Source organism: Dendropsophus ebraccatus, chromosome 2, assembly GCF_027789765.1.
Source record: "Dendropsophus ebraccatus isolate aDenEbr1 chromosome 2, aDenEbr1.pat, whole genome shotgun sequence".
In the NCBI taxonomy this organism is placed as follows: domain Eukaryota; kingdom Metazoa; phylum Chordata; class Amphibia; order Anura; family Hylidae; genus Dendropsophus; species Dendropsophus ebraccatus.
The window spans coordinates 201,514,827-201,528,083 of NC_091455.1; the positions used below are offsets into that span (position 1 = coordinate 201,514,827).

Consider the following 13,257-nt stretch of genomic DNA (forward strand, 5'->3'; position numbering starts at 1 on the left):
TACACTAATTCCACTGATTAACTCAGATGAAACAATACCTTTAGCTTGGCCTCCTGGGCACCTTAGAACAAATCTAATTAACACACTGACACTTTATACCCGGGCAGCGCCGGGTACATTTTCTAGTACTGTATATATATATGTACCAGGACATTTTTCCACAGACTGTAAAGTAGCACATTAATAGATAAGGAAAACAGCAATTGTTTGGACTTTAGATTTTATCACATTTTTTTGCATTTATTTTAATGTGCACCAATCTAGATTGAAATCTAAATGACTTTAATTATAGGAGCTATCTATGGAGTATACTTTAATATCTATCTTCTTTGCAGGTATCACAAACCGAGATGCAGACAGCATTTACAATAACACTCCTGATGCCATTACTCATTTAAGTGCAAGTGGCACCTCGGTATGCATCGCCTCCAATAGGATATCATACTGCTTCAATCTGACCGGCCCGTCTATGTCCTTCGACACTGCTTGTTCCTCTTCTATGGTCGCTTTGCATTACGCCTCCCAATCCATCAGACAAGGTATGTAAGTCTCAAGTATATTTCTGCCCGTGACATAGACTCCATTCTCAGATTCCGCCGTCCGTCCTTATTTTATCAAACAAACTTAGTTGTTTGCAATGTGCAATGCATATCGCAACATACTTCTCTACTAACTTTAGAGGAGCTGGGTAACTGTCAAAATAACAGGAGTCCCTGTTCCTCTACTTGAGTAGTATAAATATATTCCCTGCTTTGGCAAAGGCCTAGACTGGGGATTTCCTCTGCAGTGCTCTAGTGATCTGGGTACACCTGGATGCTAAGCAAGTATATTCTCAAAAAGTCAATAAATTTTTTTTTCTTGTACAATTGTACAGTGATCTATGCTTCTTTACTAAAAACAACACATTTGTTCTCCTTTACATATATATGTATGTGGTGCACATCTGATTATACCTTCTTTGCATCCTGACGCAACTCCTTTAAGACTGACAACTTTATATACACAGGTGACTGTGAGATGGCGATCTGTGGAGGAGTCAATTGTATCATTGAACCTCGTATCTACGTTGCTCTTAGTCAAGCAAAGATGATTTCTCCAGAAGGGACAAGTAAACCATTTTCAAACAAAGGAGATGGATATGGAAGAGGAGAAGGATGCGGTGTTGTTCTCTTAAAACCTTTAAAAAAGGTATTTCTTACATTTCAATAACAGTAATGACTTCCTCTCTGTAACACGGCTCCATTAGAATCAATGGAGCCGTATCATAGAGGGTTGGGGGTTTCCTCCATCTGGGGATGGGCTGGCCCACCTCCAGTGCTTCAGCCTGGGCCGGTGCTTGGCAGTAGTCAGGCGCTGTGCGTGGGAACCGGGCTGCGGTTCAAAATAGGGACCAGGGCACCGGCTTCCTTGTGCCGACACCGTTCTATTCATGTGCAAAACTTAAAGGGACTCTGTACCCACAATCTGATCCCCCCAAACCGCTTGTACCTTTCGATAGCCGCTTTTAATCCAAGATGTGTCCTGGGGTCCGTTCGGCAGGTGATGCAGTTATTGCCCTAAAAAACAACTTTTAAACTTGCAGCCCCGTGCATAACAACCGGGGCCTAGATTGCGTATGCATTAGGCTGGCACACCCTCTCTGTCCCTCCTCCCTGCTCTCCTCATCATTAGGAATGCTCCAGGCAGATTGTCTCCTATTCCCCACCTGTGTCAGCCAGGCACATGGGTGGGATCGTTAAGGTTCCTGTGCAATGTTCAGCATGGAGAAAATGTTCCAGTGGCATTCCTAATAATGAAGAGGGTGGGAAGGAGGGACGGAGGGGTGGTGCAAAGTTAGGGCACAGATACTCCTGTAGGGCACGGGGCTGCAAGTTTAAAAATTGTTTTTTAGGACAATAACTGCATCACCCGCTGTACGGACCCCAGGACAGATCTTGGATTAAAAGCAGCTATCCGAAGTTACAAGTGGTTTGGGGGTGGGCAGATTGTGGGTACAGAGTCGCTTTAATGCGAATGTACTGTTGTACCCATTTTTTTTTGGGGGGGGGGGGGGTTGGGCAGATTAACAAAATAGGGTAATTGGGAGAAATGATAAAATAATGTTATCATTCAAGTTGTAACAGATGCAGTGATACCTAATATGTGTATTTTTATTCGTAAACACATGGGGGCCTAAAATAGGTACTCTTAGTGACTGCTGTAAAAAGGCGGATTGGCGGTTACTTAAAGGGTAAATACAAGAAGTCTGTAAAATGATATAATTGAAAACTTGTAGTGTATGTTCTGTAGACTTCACACCAGAAAATCGGCAGATAAAATTGTCAGCAAGTTTCTCTGGATAAAATCTACCCCCAGTTGTATGCATCGTGAGGTGTATATACTGTATGTGGTATACATTTTATGATGTTGAGGTCCAGTAATTAAAATATGAATAAAATATATATTAAAACTCCCAGATTATACGCTACAGATTTTACCTTTTGATTTTTTTGTAAGAAATCTGCTGGGTACACACTATGGGGGCCATTTATCAAGCAGTCTTGTAGTAATTTCCTGTGTTGCCCCTAGCAACCAATCAGAGATAAGCTTTCATATTACCAGGGCTCATGAATATTTGAAAGCTGAGCTGTGATTGGTTGCCGTGGGCAACAGAGGTAATTTCTACTGCTTGAGCTCCCTCTATGTGTGAACATACCCTAACACAAAGTGGCACACTTATCATATGCGCCCCTTCTCCCGCACCTAGTTTATCTTGACTGCAAACAGGTTTAAGCCATGGCAGAAATGTACAACTCCTGAGTGCGCCTCTTACTAAATCCGGCGCACTGCAGACTCCGCTCTTGATAAATGTCCTTCAAAGTATCTAACTGTTTTGCATCATCCTGTCACATGCCAATAAGGCTGGGTTCACACTGTGCTTTTGCTATCCTTTTAATGGATCTATTTTTAAATGGTTACTTTTAGGCTATGTTCACACTACGTAAAAGTACGGCCGTTGTTGCCATCGGCAACAACGGCTGTACTTTATACAGTGTGGAACATTGCCTACGTTTCTATGGGATCCCGGCCGGAGTGTATACACATCATATACGTTCCGGGCGGGATCCTGTGTGGTGCCGCAAATAACTGACATGTCAGTTTTCTGCGGCCACAGTTCAATGTATTGCGGCCGTAGGAAACCCTGTCAGCTCACACAATGAAGCGAGCGGCTCCGGCCGCTTGCTTCATTGTGTGCTGTGGGAGGTTCTGATGTGAGCGCGCTGATGCGGCCGGAAAGGTCATCCGGCCGGTACTTAAGTAGTACACTAGTGTACACAAAAATGTGGTCCATTTTTATCCGTGTTTTTTTTTTTATTTTTGATTATAGAAGTCGATGTAAAAACTGATGCAAATGGATGCACACAAATGCATCAGTTTTTGAATTCGTTAAACGGACTACAAATACGCAGTGATAGGCTATGTTCACATGACATCAAAAAAAAGAGAAAAGCTATGTTCACATAATGTTTTCTCAACTCCGTTTAAAATTACGTCCGTCATTTTGAGTGTAAAATAACGGACGTCATTTAGCTGTCTAGCCTTCCCGTAGTGCAATGACGGCTGTACATTATTTTAGTTTGGGTTACTAATTGGCCTTTGGGTGTGGCATTCAGTAAAAACGGAGAAAGAACAAAAAAAAAGAACAACTGTGTGTGAACAACTAATAAAAATTCCGCTGTTTGCAAAACACATCCGAAAATAATGATCATGATGATTATTTTGATGTCCGCTGTAAAAACATCCGTTATTCAATACATTGTGTGCATTGGACGACCGTCTTTTCATTGACTTCAATGCATTGCCATTGCAGTCAGTTAAATCGCTGCAAAAACTGACGTTATTTTAAATAGCAAAATCGTCCGCCTTTTCTCTATTTTTGACGCTGTGTGAACATAGCCAAAAGGGGTCCGCTTTTTCTATTAAAAAAGACATGCGTTATTGCCACGATTTAATTGATTTCAAAGCAATGCATTGAAGTCAATGGGATGACGGATGTGCAATGCACACAATGTATCAGAATAACGGACGTTGTCTGCGCAGATGTCAAAATAATGTTCATGTCAATTGTTTTTGGACGACTATTGCAAACAGCAGACGTTATTTTTGTACATTTAGTAATGTACAGTCATCATGGCATGGGCAGCAAGACAGCTAAATGACATCTGTCAATTTAGACTCAAAATGACGGACGTCATTTTAACAGCTGAAAAAAATGTTGTGTGAACTTAGCCATAAAAGGTTTGCAGGAATAACATGGACAATTGTAGTTGTGCTGTTACATTAGCGAAAACTGCATTTTAACTCTTTCATGACCCAGCCCAAAATGACCATGTCAATTTTTTTTTTTCAAATTTTCGCTTTTTCTACCTCTATCACACATTTTTTTATCTACAGGGCCATGTGAGGGCTTGTTTTTTTCAGGAACAGGTGTACTTTGTAATGGGGCCTTTTATTCTACAGTAATATGTATTACGGAACCCCCCCAAATATTATGTATGAAAATAATAATTAGTAAATTGGAAAACAAATGCACTGTTGTAACATTTGGGGGAGATCCGGTGTCTATGTAATGCACTTTATGGTAAAAGTGACATGGTAGTATTATTCTATAGGTCAGTCCAAACAATAGCAACGATATGAACATTTACATAGATTTGAATGTTTTATTTTTCTTATGTATTTTTTTTTTGCAAATAACTACCATATTTCCAGCATATATGACGACTGGGCCTATAAGATGACCCCAGAATTTTAAGAAGATTTTCAGGGGTTTGTCTTATACGCAGGAAAAATGTTAACCACTGCCTGACTGCAGCAGGGTTTACTAGCTGGAGCCCTGCTGTGGTCAGGCAGGGGTGAACTGAAGTTGAAGAAAAGAAAAACAACAACAATCAACTCACCTCTCACCCGTTCCCGGCAGCCGTGTGTCTCCCATCATGATCCCGGCGCAGGCAGTGAAATGCATTGAAGAAGCTCAGCTCCTGAGAGAGCTTTGGGAGAATAATAGAGGCTTCAGGGCTTCCAGCGCTTCTGTCATTCTCCTGAAGCTCTCCCTTCGTATCTGAATCACTGGCCCCCAATCTTAATGCCTCTGACTAGGAGGAACATGAGTAAGTAATAGAAGCGGGTTGGAAATATGTAAGATGTGAAAATGAATAAATAAAGACACAAAATTAGCAACCTGGAACTTTATTCTTTATGTCAAGGAAAATAAGTACTTAAAATAGGTACTTTTCATAGGTGTCAAGAGTTTCTAAAGTAAAAAAACAAACAAACAAACAAAAAACATGCATTTTGTTTGAACTGAATGAAAGCATAGCTCATTAAGGGTACGTTCACACGTACCGGATCCACAGCGGATTTCTCGATGCGTATTTGCAGTGAGACCTGCTGCGGATCCCTGCCCAGTAAACTCTATGGGCAGACGAACTCGCAGCAGGATGCACATCCCCCTGCCGTTGAAGCCTATACTTCACCTTGTCCCCGCTCCGGCTTGCTTCGGGGCTCCCTGTGTCTTCACATCTCGCTCAGCCAATCAGTGCAGTGCGGCGGGGCAGCAGACTGAATGGCCAAACGGGACGTGCTGAGAACCCCCGAAGCAAGCCAGAGCGGGGACCAGATGAAGCATATGATCCGGTGGCCGGGGGGTTAACGGGGCAGGCTGCGGACAAACTGGCAGCGCATCCGGTACGTGTGAACGTTCCGCTAAACGTACTACTATACTGTAGATAACCCATATTATTATATCTTTTCAAATTACATAGTATACCTACATTTATATCTTATATTATTTTCTAATATTTTTTAGGCTATCAGAGATTACAACAAAATCTGGGGAATAATATGTAAAAGTGCAGTTAACCAAGACGGACGGTCAGTGTCACCGATCACCAAACCATCTCAATACCAGCAGGAGAAATTACTGCAGCACATCTATAAAACCATAGATCCATGCTCTGTGCAATATGTTGAAGCCCACGGTACTGGAACACCAGTTGGTGACCCAATAGAAGCTACCAGCTTAGGTAACATGATTGCCAAAAAGCGACCTGGAATAAAACCTCTGAAGATTGGATCAGTTAAAGGAAACATTGGTCATCTGGAATCTGCTTCGGGGGTTGCTGGGCTAATAAAAATTCTTCTCATGATGCATCATGAAATTATTCCTCCATCTCTACATTATTCTAAAGAAAATGGCATAAAAATAATTGAACAATCCAATCTAGAAATTCCAACCAGTCCGGAAAAGTGGCATGAGGATGTCAAATTTGGAAGAATGGCAGGAATTAATAATTTTGGTTTTGGAGGAACTAACACACATGTTGTTCTCAAACAATACAAACAAGAATATCCTCAATATTATTCAAAAAGACCAGTTGAACTTTTTGTTATATCCGCAGCCTCCAGCAAATCTCTCCACCGCTCTATTGAAGATACACAGCAAGTGTTAAGCAAGACAACGTCCATAACTCTGGAGAACCTGGTCTACACAGCGGCTTGTAGAAGAAGTCATCTAACCTACAAATACAGAGCAGGATTTCTGGCCTCTTCCTTTACTCAATTACATCAACAGCTTCAAACTGTTAAAAAAGACATTGCCCCAGCTAAATCCAGTCCCCACATTGTATTTGTGTTCTGTGGGAATGGGGTCATCTATAAAGGGATGTGTAAGATGTTACTAGAGCTTGAGCCAGTGTTCAGACAGAAGTGTGTAGAGATAGATATGAGGATTCGAGTCTACACCTCACTCTCTGTCATACAGTTATTGGAGGAAGAGTTTGATGACTTCTCTAGGCCGGATGTAGCACAGTTGCTGCTCTTCACAATTCAGGTGGCATTGGTCGCTTTACTGAGATACTGGGGGGTGAAGCCAGACTGCATTTTGGGACATTCGGTTGGAGAAGTTGCTGCTGCTCATTGCTCTGGACGTCTATCACTAGAAGATGCAGTAAAAGTTATATATTACAGGAGCGCTCTGCAATGTAAGGTCACTGGAGGGAAAATGTTGGTAATTGGAAATATTAATGTTACTGAAGTATCAGATACTATTGCATCCTACAAGGGGAAAGTTTGCATCGCTGCTTATAACAGTCCTACCTCATGTACAGTATCTGGAGATGGTGAGACAATAGATCAACTAAATAAGAAACTGACCAAAGATTATAGCTCAACTAATATATTTCTCCATATACTCGATGTTCCTGCGGCATACCACAGCCCCATGATGGATCCTATACTGGATGAGATAAAAGAGACACTGAGGGATTTACAAGAACAAACTATGGAAGTTGACCTCATATCAACAGTGACGGGTCAGTCAGCATCCAAAGGAGACTTTACTACTGGTGATTACTGGGCTCAAAATATTCGAGAACCAGTCGCCTTCAAACAAGCTGTAGAAGCTTCAGCAAGAGATGAAGAAAACACTCTGTTTTTTGAGATAGGTCCCCGGAGAGCTCTACAAAGGAACATAATAGAAACTTTAGGACCAAAGACAACAGTATTACCTGTTATACAGCCCAAAAAAGAGCATGAAACCATCTTTTCTATGCTGATTGCACTTTTTACACAAGGATACAATCCCGACTGGTGTAATGTTTTTGAAGCGTATAAATCTGCTCCATCAGCAATTCCAAGATACCAATTTGATCACATCAAACAAGATATTAAATTTGAAAAAATCAGAAATCAAACAACATCAAGTCCCAACCATCCATTAATTCATAATATGAGTGAAGATTTAACCGAGTTTAGCTGTAAAGTATCTAAAGAAACTACACCTTATCTCTATGAACACAAAAGCTTAGGTACACCCCTTATTCCAGGTGCATTCTATGTAGAACTTGGATTAGCAGCTGCAGTTACCAGCTTCAAGCCCAAATTTCCGTTAAATTGTCTGGAAATAAGTGCTAAGTTTTTAAAACCTTGTGTTCTCCACCAAAATTCTGTAGACCTGAATTTGATGTTCAAGCAGAAAGATCAAGTGACTAATTTTAAAATTCTAGCATCACATGTTTTTGCAAAAGGGAAAATAGAAAAAGTTACCAATGCAGTAGACACAGGCAGAAGAATCTCAGTTGAGCAAATTTTTCAAAGATGTTCTACTGTTTTCAACAAACAAAAAGTTTATGAGAAGCTCTCTGAAGCTGGCTTTGAGTATGGGGAGGCTTACAAACACCTTGATGATGTTCATTCTGGAAAAAATCTCAAAGAAGTCATTGGAAGGTTAAGGATAAATGAAGATATCAGAGAAACAATGTATGACTACCACATACATCCCGTCATTTTAGATTGTTTTCTCCAAATAGTGGTTTGTTTGGAAACTGGTGCTGATGACTCTCCTATCTTCCCATCATCGGTAGGAGGCTTAACAATTCTTCAGCCTCTTCAGGAACAAATGATTATATATATGAAACTAATAAAAACCACTGAGAAATACTTTGAAATGTGTGGATGTTTTACAGATAACAATGGTTTAGTTCTAGTAGAAATAAAAAAACTAACACTGGCTTTTGTCAAAGGAACATTTGTCAAACAAGAAAGGTTTTTCTTCCAAAATGAGTGGAAACAGGCTTCTGTATCTCAGCCTCCGGTAAGACAAGAGGCGAACCTGTTAATTTATTCTGACAGTCTCGGAATAGGTGAAAATTTATCAAAGTACATACAGAATGGACTGAGCTACATTCCCTTCAACAGTTGGGATTCAGATATTCAAAAACATAGGCTTGTTCATAGCGAATGCAATGATGTTGTGTTCATGTGGGGAATCCACAGATTCACTAGGGAAACTTCAGACAATCTCACACAATATCTTGCAAAGTGTTGTGAAGTCTTTAGAAGGCTGATTTTGGCAGTCAAAGAAAAGATCTCTAAGCCTTATATTAGGGTTGTGACATTCAGAACAGTTGAAAGTACAGTGGATCACATTAATCCTGGATTCTCATTGGTCGGAATGACTAGAGCTTGTGTTATGGAAATACCTGAAATTACATTTCAGCTTATTGATATTTCTTCATCGAGTTTCCAAGATGTGGCGGCATTGGCTCAAGTTCTTCTTCACCATGATCCAAAAGACTATCCTGAGATCTGGATCAATGATGGTTCCATTTACACCAGTGAAATAATTCCCACCGACACAGAAAAGAGAACAAAGCAAACAGAAACTCTACAGAAATCTGATAGTTTTACCCTTTATACTTCAGAGCCCTACAAAATAACTGAAATATCTGCTGAACAAACAAATTACTCATTTTCTGAATTAAAGAGCAAAGACGTAGAGATCAACATTGACCGAATTTGTTCCCACACAGAAGATTATTTTCCTGTGAGTCTTTCAAGTTGGAAATATGGAAGTGCTTCATACTGGGCAACAAGTGAAAAGCATGAACTCATTGCCCTGGATTTTGCTGGTGTCGTTACCGCAGTTGGAAAAGATGTCAAGAAAATACAAGTTGGAGATCGGGTTGTGGTTTGTTATCCAACAGTTGCAGCCTCTAAAGTGAAGCTTTCTGAGAATTTTTGCTATTTAGTCAAGAAAGTCCCAGTATTAAGAAATTGTCCATGTCTCTCATTTTTTGTGTTAGCCTGGGAAATATTATGTCGTCAACTACCACGGGCAAAAAATAAACCAAAACTGATTATAGTAACGTCTGACACAAAGTCCATTTTCAGCAAAGTTTTATCCAAGACAGCAGAACAAGCAGGCTGGGAAGCTCTTATATCCAATGGGAGTATGATACCCGACAAACAGTGCGCTGCTATGATTGTTCTTCCTGCAGCTGAAGGTCTCTCTAGAGATGATCTCATTAAATTACCTCATCTGAAAAATATCATTGTTTTATCAGACCAGAAAAATGTTAAAAATGTGATACTGAATGCCAGGGAAGACGTTCATGTTCATCTGATTGATCTTGCTGTTGTGTTTCAGAAGACATATCTACAACAGTTTGCAAAAGACTTACATAGGTGGTTATACTCTATGTCACCTGAAATCATCATTCCAAAAGTGATGATTCTGCCATCATACAGTAAATCTAATAGTAACAATACATTGGGCAGCTACGCAATGGCCCAGGCTTTACCTCTCATAGAGTTAGACAATGGTATCGTCTCAAAGATTTCTGAGGCATCACCATATCTAAGGCTTTTTAAGCACTGTGGCGTCTACATAGTCACAGGTGGTCTGACTGGTCTTGGGTTTGAAACTGTGAAATTCATTATAAGGAATGGGGGTGGTAATGTTGTGATTTTGTCCAGAAGAAATCCCAATCCTGAAATGAAACAACAAATAGCTGAAGCTCAAAATGAAATGAAAAACACCAAGATAGTCACATTGCAGTGTAATGTTTCCAGTTATAGTGAAGTCATGAAAGCAATAGATCTGATCAAAAAAACATTTGCAAATATTCCAATAAGAGGCGTCTTTCACAGCGCTGTTGTCCTTTATGATGGGATTCTGGAAAACCTAAATTTGTCACTTTTTGAGAAAGTCCTAAGTGCTAAAGTAGATGGAGCTGTGAATCTTCACCGTGCCACATCAGACGTTAAATTGGACTACTTTGTGTGCTACTCATCTGTTGCTTCATTTTTTGGAAATCCTGGACAAGCGAATTATGCTGCCGCCAACTCCTTTCTAGACATGTTCTGTCAGTTTAGACGGAATATGGGACTAAGTGGACAATCAATCAGTTGGGGTGGCCTCAATCTTGGAATATTACTAAATCAGCACCAAATTCAGAAACTCTTGGAAGCCAAAGGAGTCCATCTTTTAAATACTAAGGAAATTCATGAACATCTGAAGAAATGTCTTTTGATCAATAATACTCAACAAGCAATTGCCAAGTTTGACTTTAAAACCATGTACAATAATCTAATTTCGTTCATACCGGGCCTAAGGAAGCGGCTCTATAATATTATAGCCGAAGAAATAAAATATTGGGAATCGACAGCAAATGGGAATCAGTCCTCCAACCTAAATATACAAACATGTGAGGATTATGTTTCCTCAGTAGTATGTGAGCTCACAGGAGTCAGCCCCGGGGAAATCACTCCAAGTATTCTTCTTAACTCTCTTGGTGTTGACTCAATGTTGGCTATGACGTTACAAAGCCGTATCTTTAAAGAGAAGAATGTGAACATACCGCTGGTCAAACTTCTGGATCCCAACACAACAATCTCAATATTGGTGTCAATTCTTAAGGAAACTGCTGGTGATGGCCAACAAACTAGGAAAGAAATAATAGAGGAAACTAAGCTATGATATAAAAATATCCATTTAGTCTTGTATATAAACCTATCAGGAAATTTTATTGAAGTAAATATTAAATTCTATTCATTTCCAGTTGCTCCAATAAGTTTTGCAATCCTTAACTTTGGCATGATAGTTAAACCCTCATTTGTTACATTGCCTTACATGTAAAAATTGCTTATTTTCTTCATGTTTTTTTGAGTGTTTTCCTTACATGAAGAAGAAAATACAGTATTCACTTCTATAGATAACATAGGTGTCACCGAACTTTGAAGTTTTAAGTTTTACACTTATGTAACGGTTTCCTTTATTGTTATTATACTGTATATACAATTTTGTGAATTCTTTCTGTTAATGTTTATACCGTATATACTGTGTTTCCCTGAAAATAAGAGGCCTTCCTAAAATTAGACACCACAGCTACTCTTCCCTCTCGTCTAAAGTAAGGCACCCCCCTGAAAATAAGGCACCCCCCGAAATTAAGGTCAGCCCCCTGCCTCCCCGGACCTACCTTATCCCCTCATGGACCTCTGAGGCAGGCACTGGTCCATGGCCTGGTCCATGGCCTCCGCATCCCCAGCACGTCCCAATGCAAGCCGCCACCATACATCATCACACTGGTGACCCACGTCGCGCTGCTGACCCGCAGCTGACCCATGTCACGCCGCAGGACCCGCCACTGACCTGCTCTTTCGGTGAGTATTCCGGGGAGGTCGTCATTTCTCTCCCGCCGGGGGGAGAGAAATAACACATAGTGTCTTTTTGGGGGGAGAAAAAAAATATAAGGCACCGTCTTATTTTCAGGGAAAACGGTATATATAATGAATGTGAGAATAATTTTTGTGCCTATAGGTATTACCTTACTAGATGCAATGTACATCAAATTGATTTACCTGTGTTTTTGCTTATGTAGCTCAATATTTATAATGTATAGATTAATAAAGATTATCTTGGTAAAACATGAAAATCACCACCAGGTTGATTTATTGTAACAAAAATGTATTTAACCCCTTCCTGTGTTTGTCCGTTTTGGCCATGCCTTACTACAAATGGATGTACAGATATGCTTATGCAATGAACAGTCACTGTGTGATCTGAGAACCTAAATCTGGAGTAACCGTCTCTCTGGCCCAGTTGAAAGGCAGATGCACTCCAGAGAGCCAACTATCCCAAAAAGAGGCTTCTGAAGTTTAAATGTAATAGAAAAAGTCCCATGGCATCCAAAAGATTTATTTAGGAATACAAATACATAAGTGCTATGTTTCCAGTCCTGAGGAAACTTGAGAAAGACCCTCAGGGGTTGTAACGTAGCCCTTTTCTATTTGGATATCTAAATAAACCTTAAGGGTGCGTTCACACCTACAGGATCTGCAGCAGATCTGCAGCAGATTTGATGCTGTGTTCAGTTATTTAAATGAAATCTGCTGCAGAAAATCAGCTGCAGATCCTGTAGGTGTGAACGCACCATAAAGATTATTTTACTTTTGCTTTTGGACTTTATCAGTCACAATTACCTGTCTCAAGATAATTATTTAGCGCCATTTGATGGCTGTGAGAAACTCGATTCTATGTCAGAGCTCACTAGAGCTTGTCCTATGCAATGAGAAAAATCTTGATTGTAGTGTATGACTAAAAAATTCTCTCTAGGTATCCTGTCCGAAGAGTCACTTATACTCATCCCTGAGCCTTGTCAATGATTGCTGCCACCTAATTGCATTCTCTAGAACAATGTACTCTGAAGACCCATCAGACTATCTCTGTGAAGAGAAGTCTCTCCCCCACACACACACACAGTTTTTGTAGATCCTGCCAGAAATGACTTTAAGGGTATAAACCCACACACCGTATACACAGCGTATTTACTGCTGCGATACGCAGCGAATACGCAGCAAAAACGCAACAAATACGCAACAAAAACGCAGCAGATTAGATCTAAATAACTGAACTCAGCATTAAATCTTCACCATCAA

At 40.2% G+C, this 13,257-nt stretch overlaps 1 protein-coding gene across 3 annotated transcripts in view; it reads left to right on the forward strand.

Moving 5' to 3' along the window:
* Positions 1-12,433, forward strand: part of LOC138783856 (mycolipanoate synthase-like) — a 51,027-nt gene extending 38,594 nt beyond the window's left edge. For 2 of the 3 annotated variants that reach the window (XM_069959123.1, XM_069959125.1), the window contains 3 exons: positions 336-539; positions 1,007-1,188; positions 5,849-12,432. In XM_069959123.1, the coding sequence (XP_069815224.1) occupies positions 336-539; positions 1,007-1,188; positions 5,849-11,299 (5,837 nt within the window). In that variant the 3' untranslated portion in view covers positions 11,300-12,432. Of the gene's footprint in view, positions 1-335; positions 540-1,006; positions 1,189-5,848 lie in introns of all 3 variants that reach the window. The other variant, XM_069959124.1, reaches the window with a different exon arrangement.
* Positions 12,434-13,257: the final 824 nt, after the last annotated feature.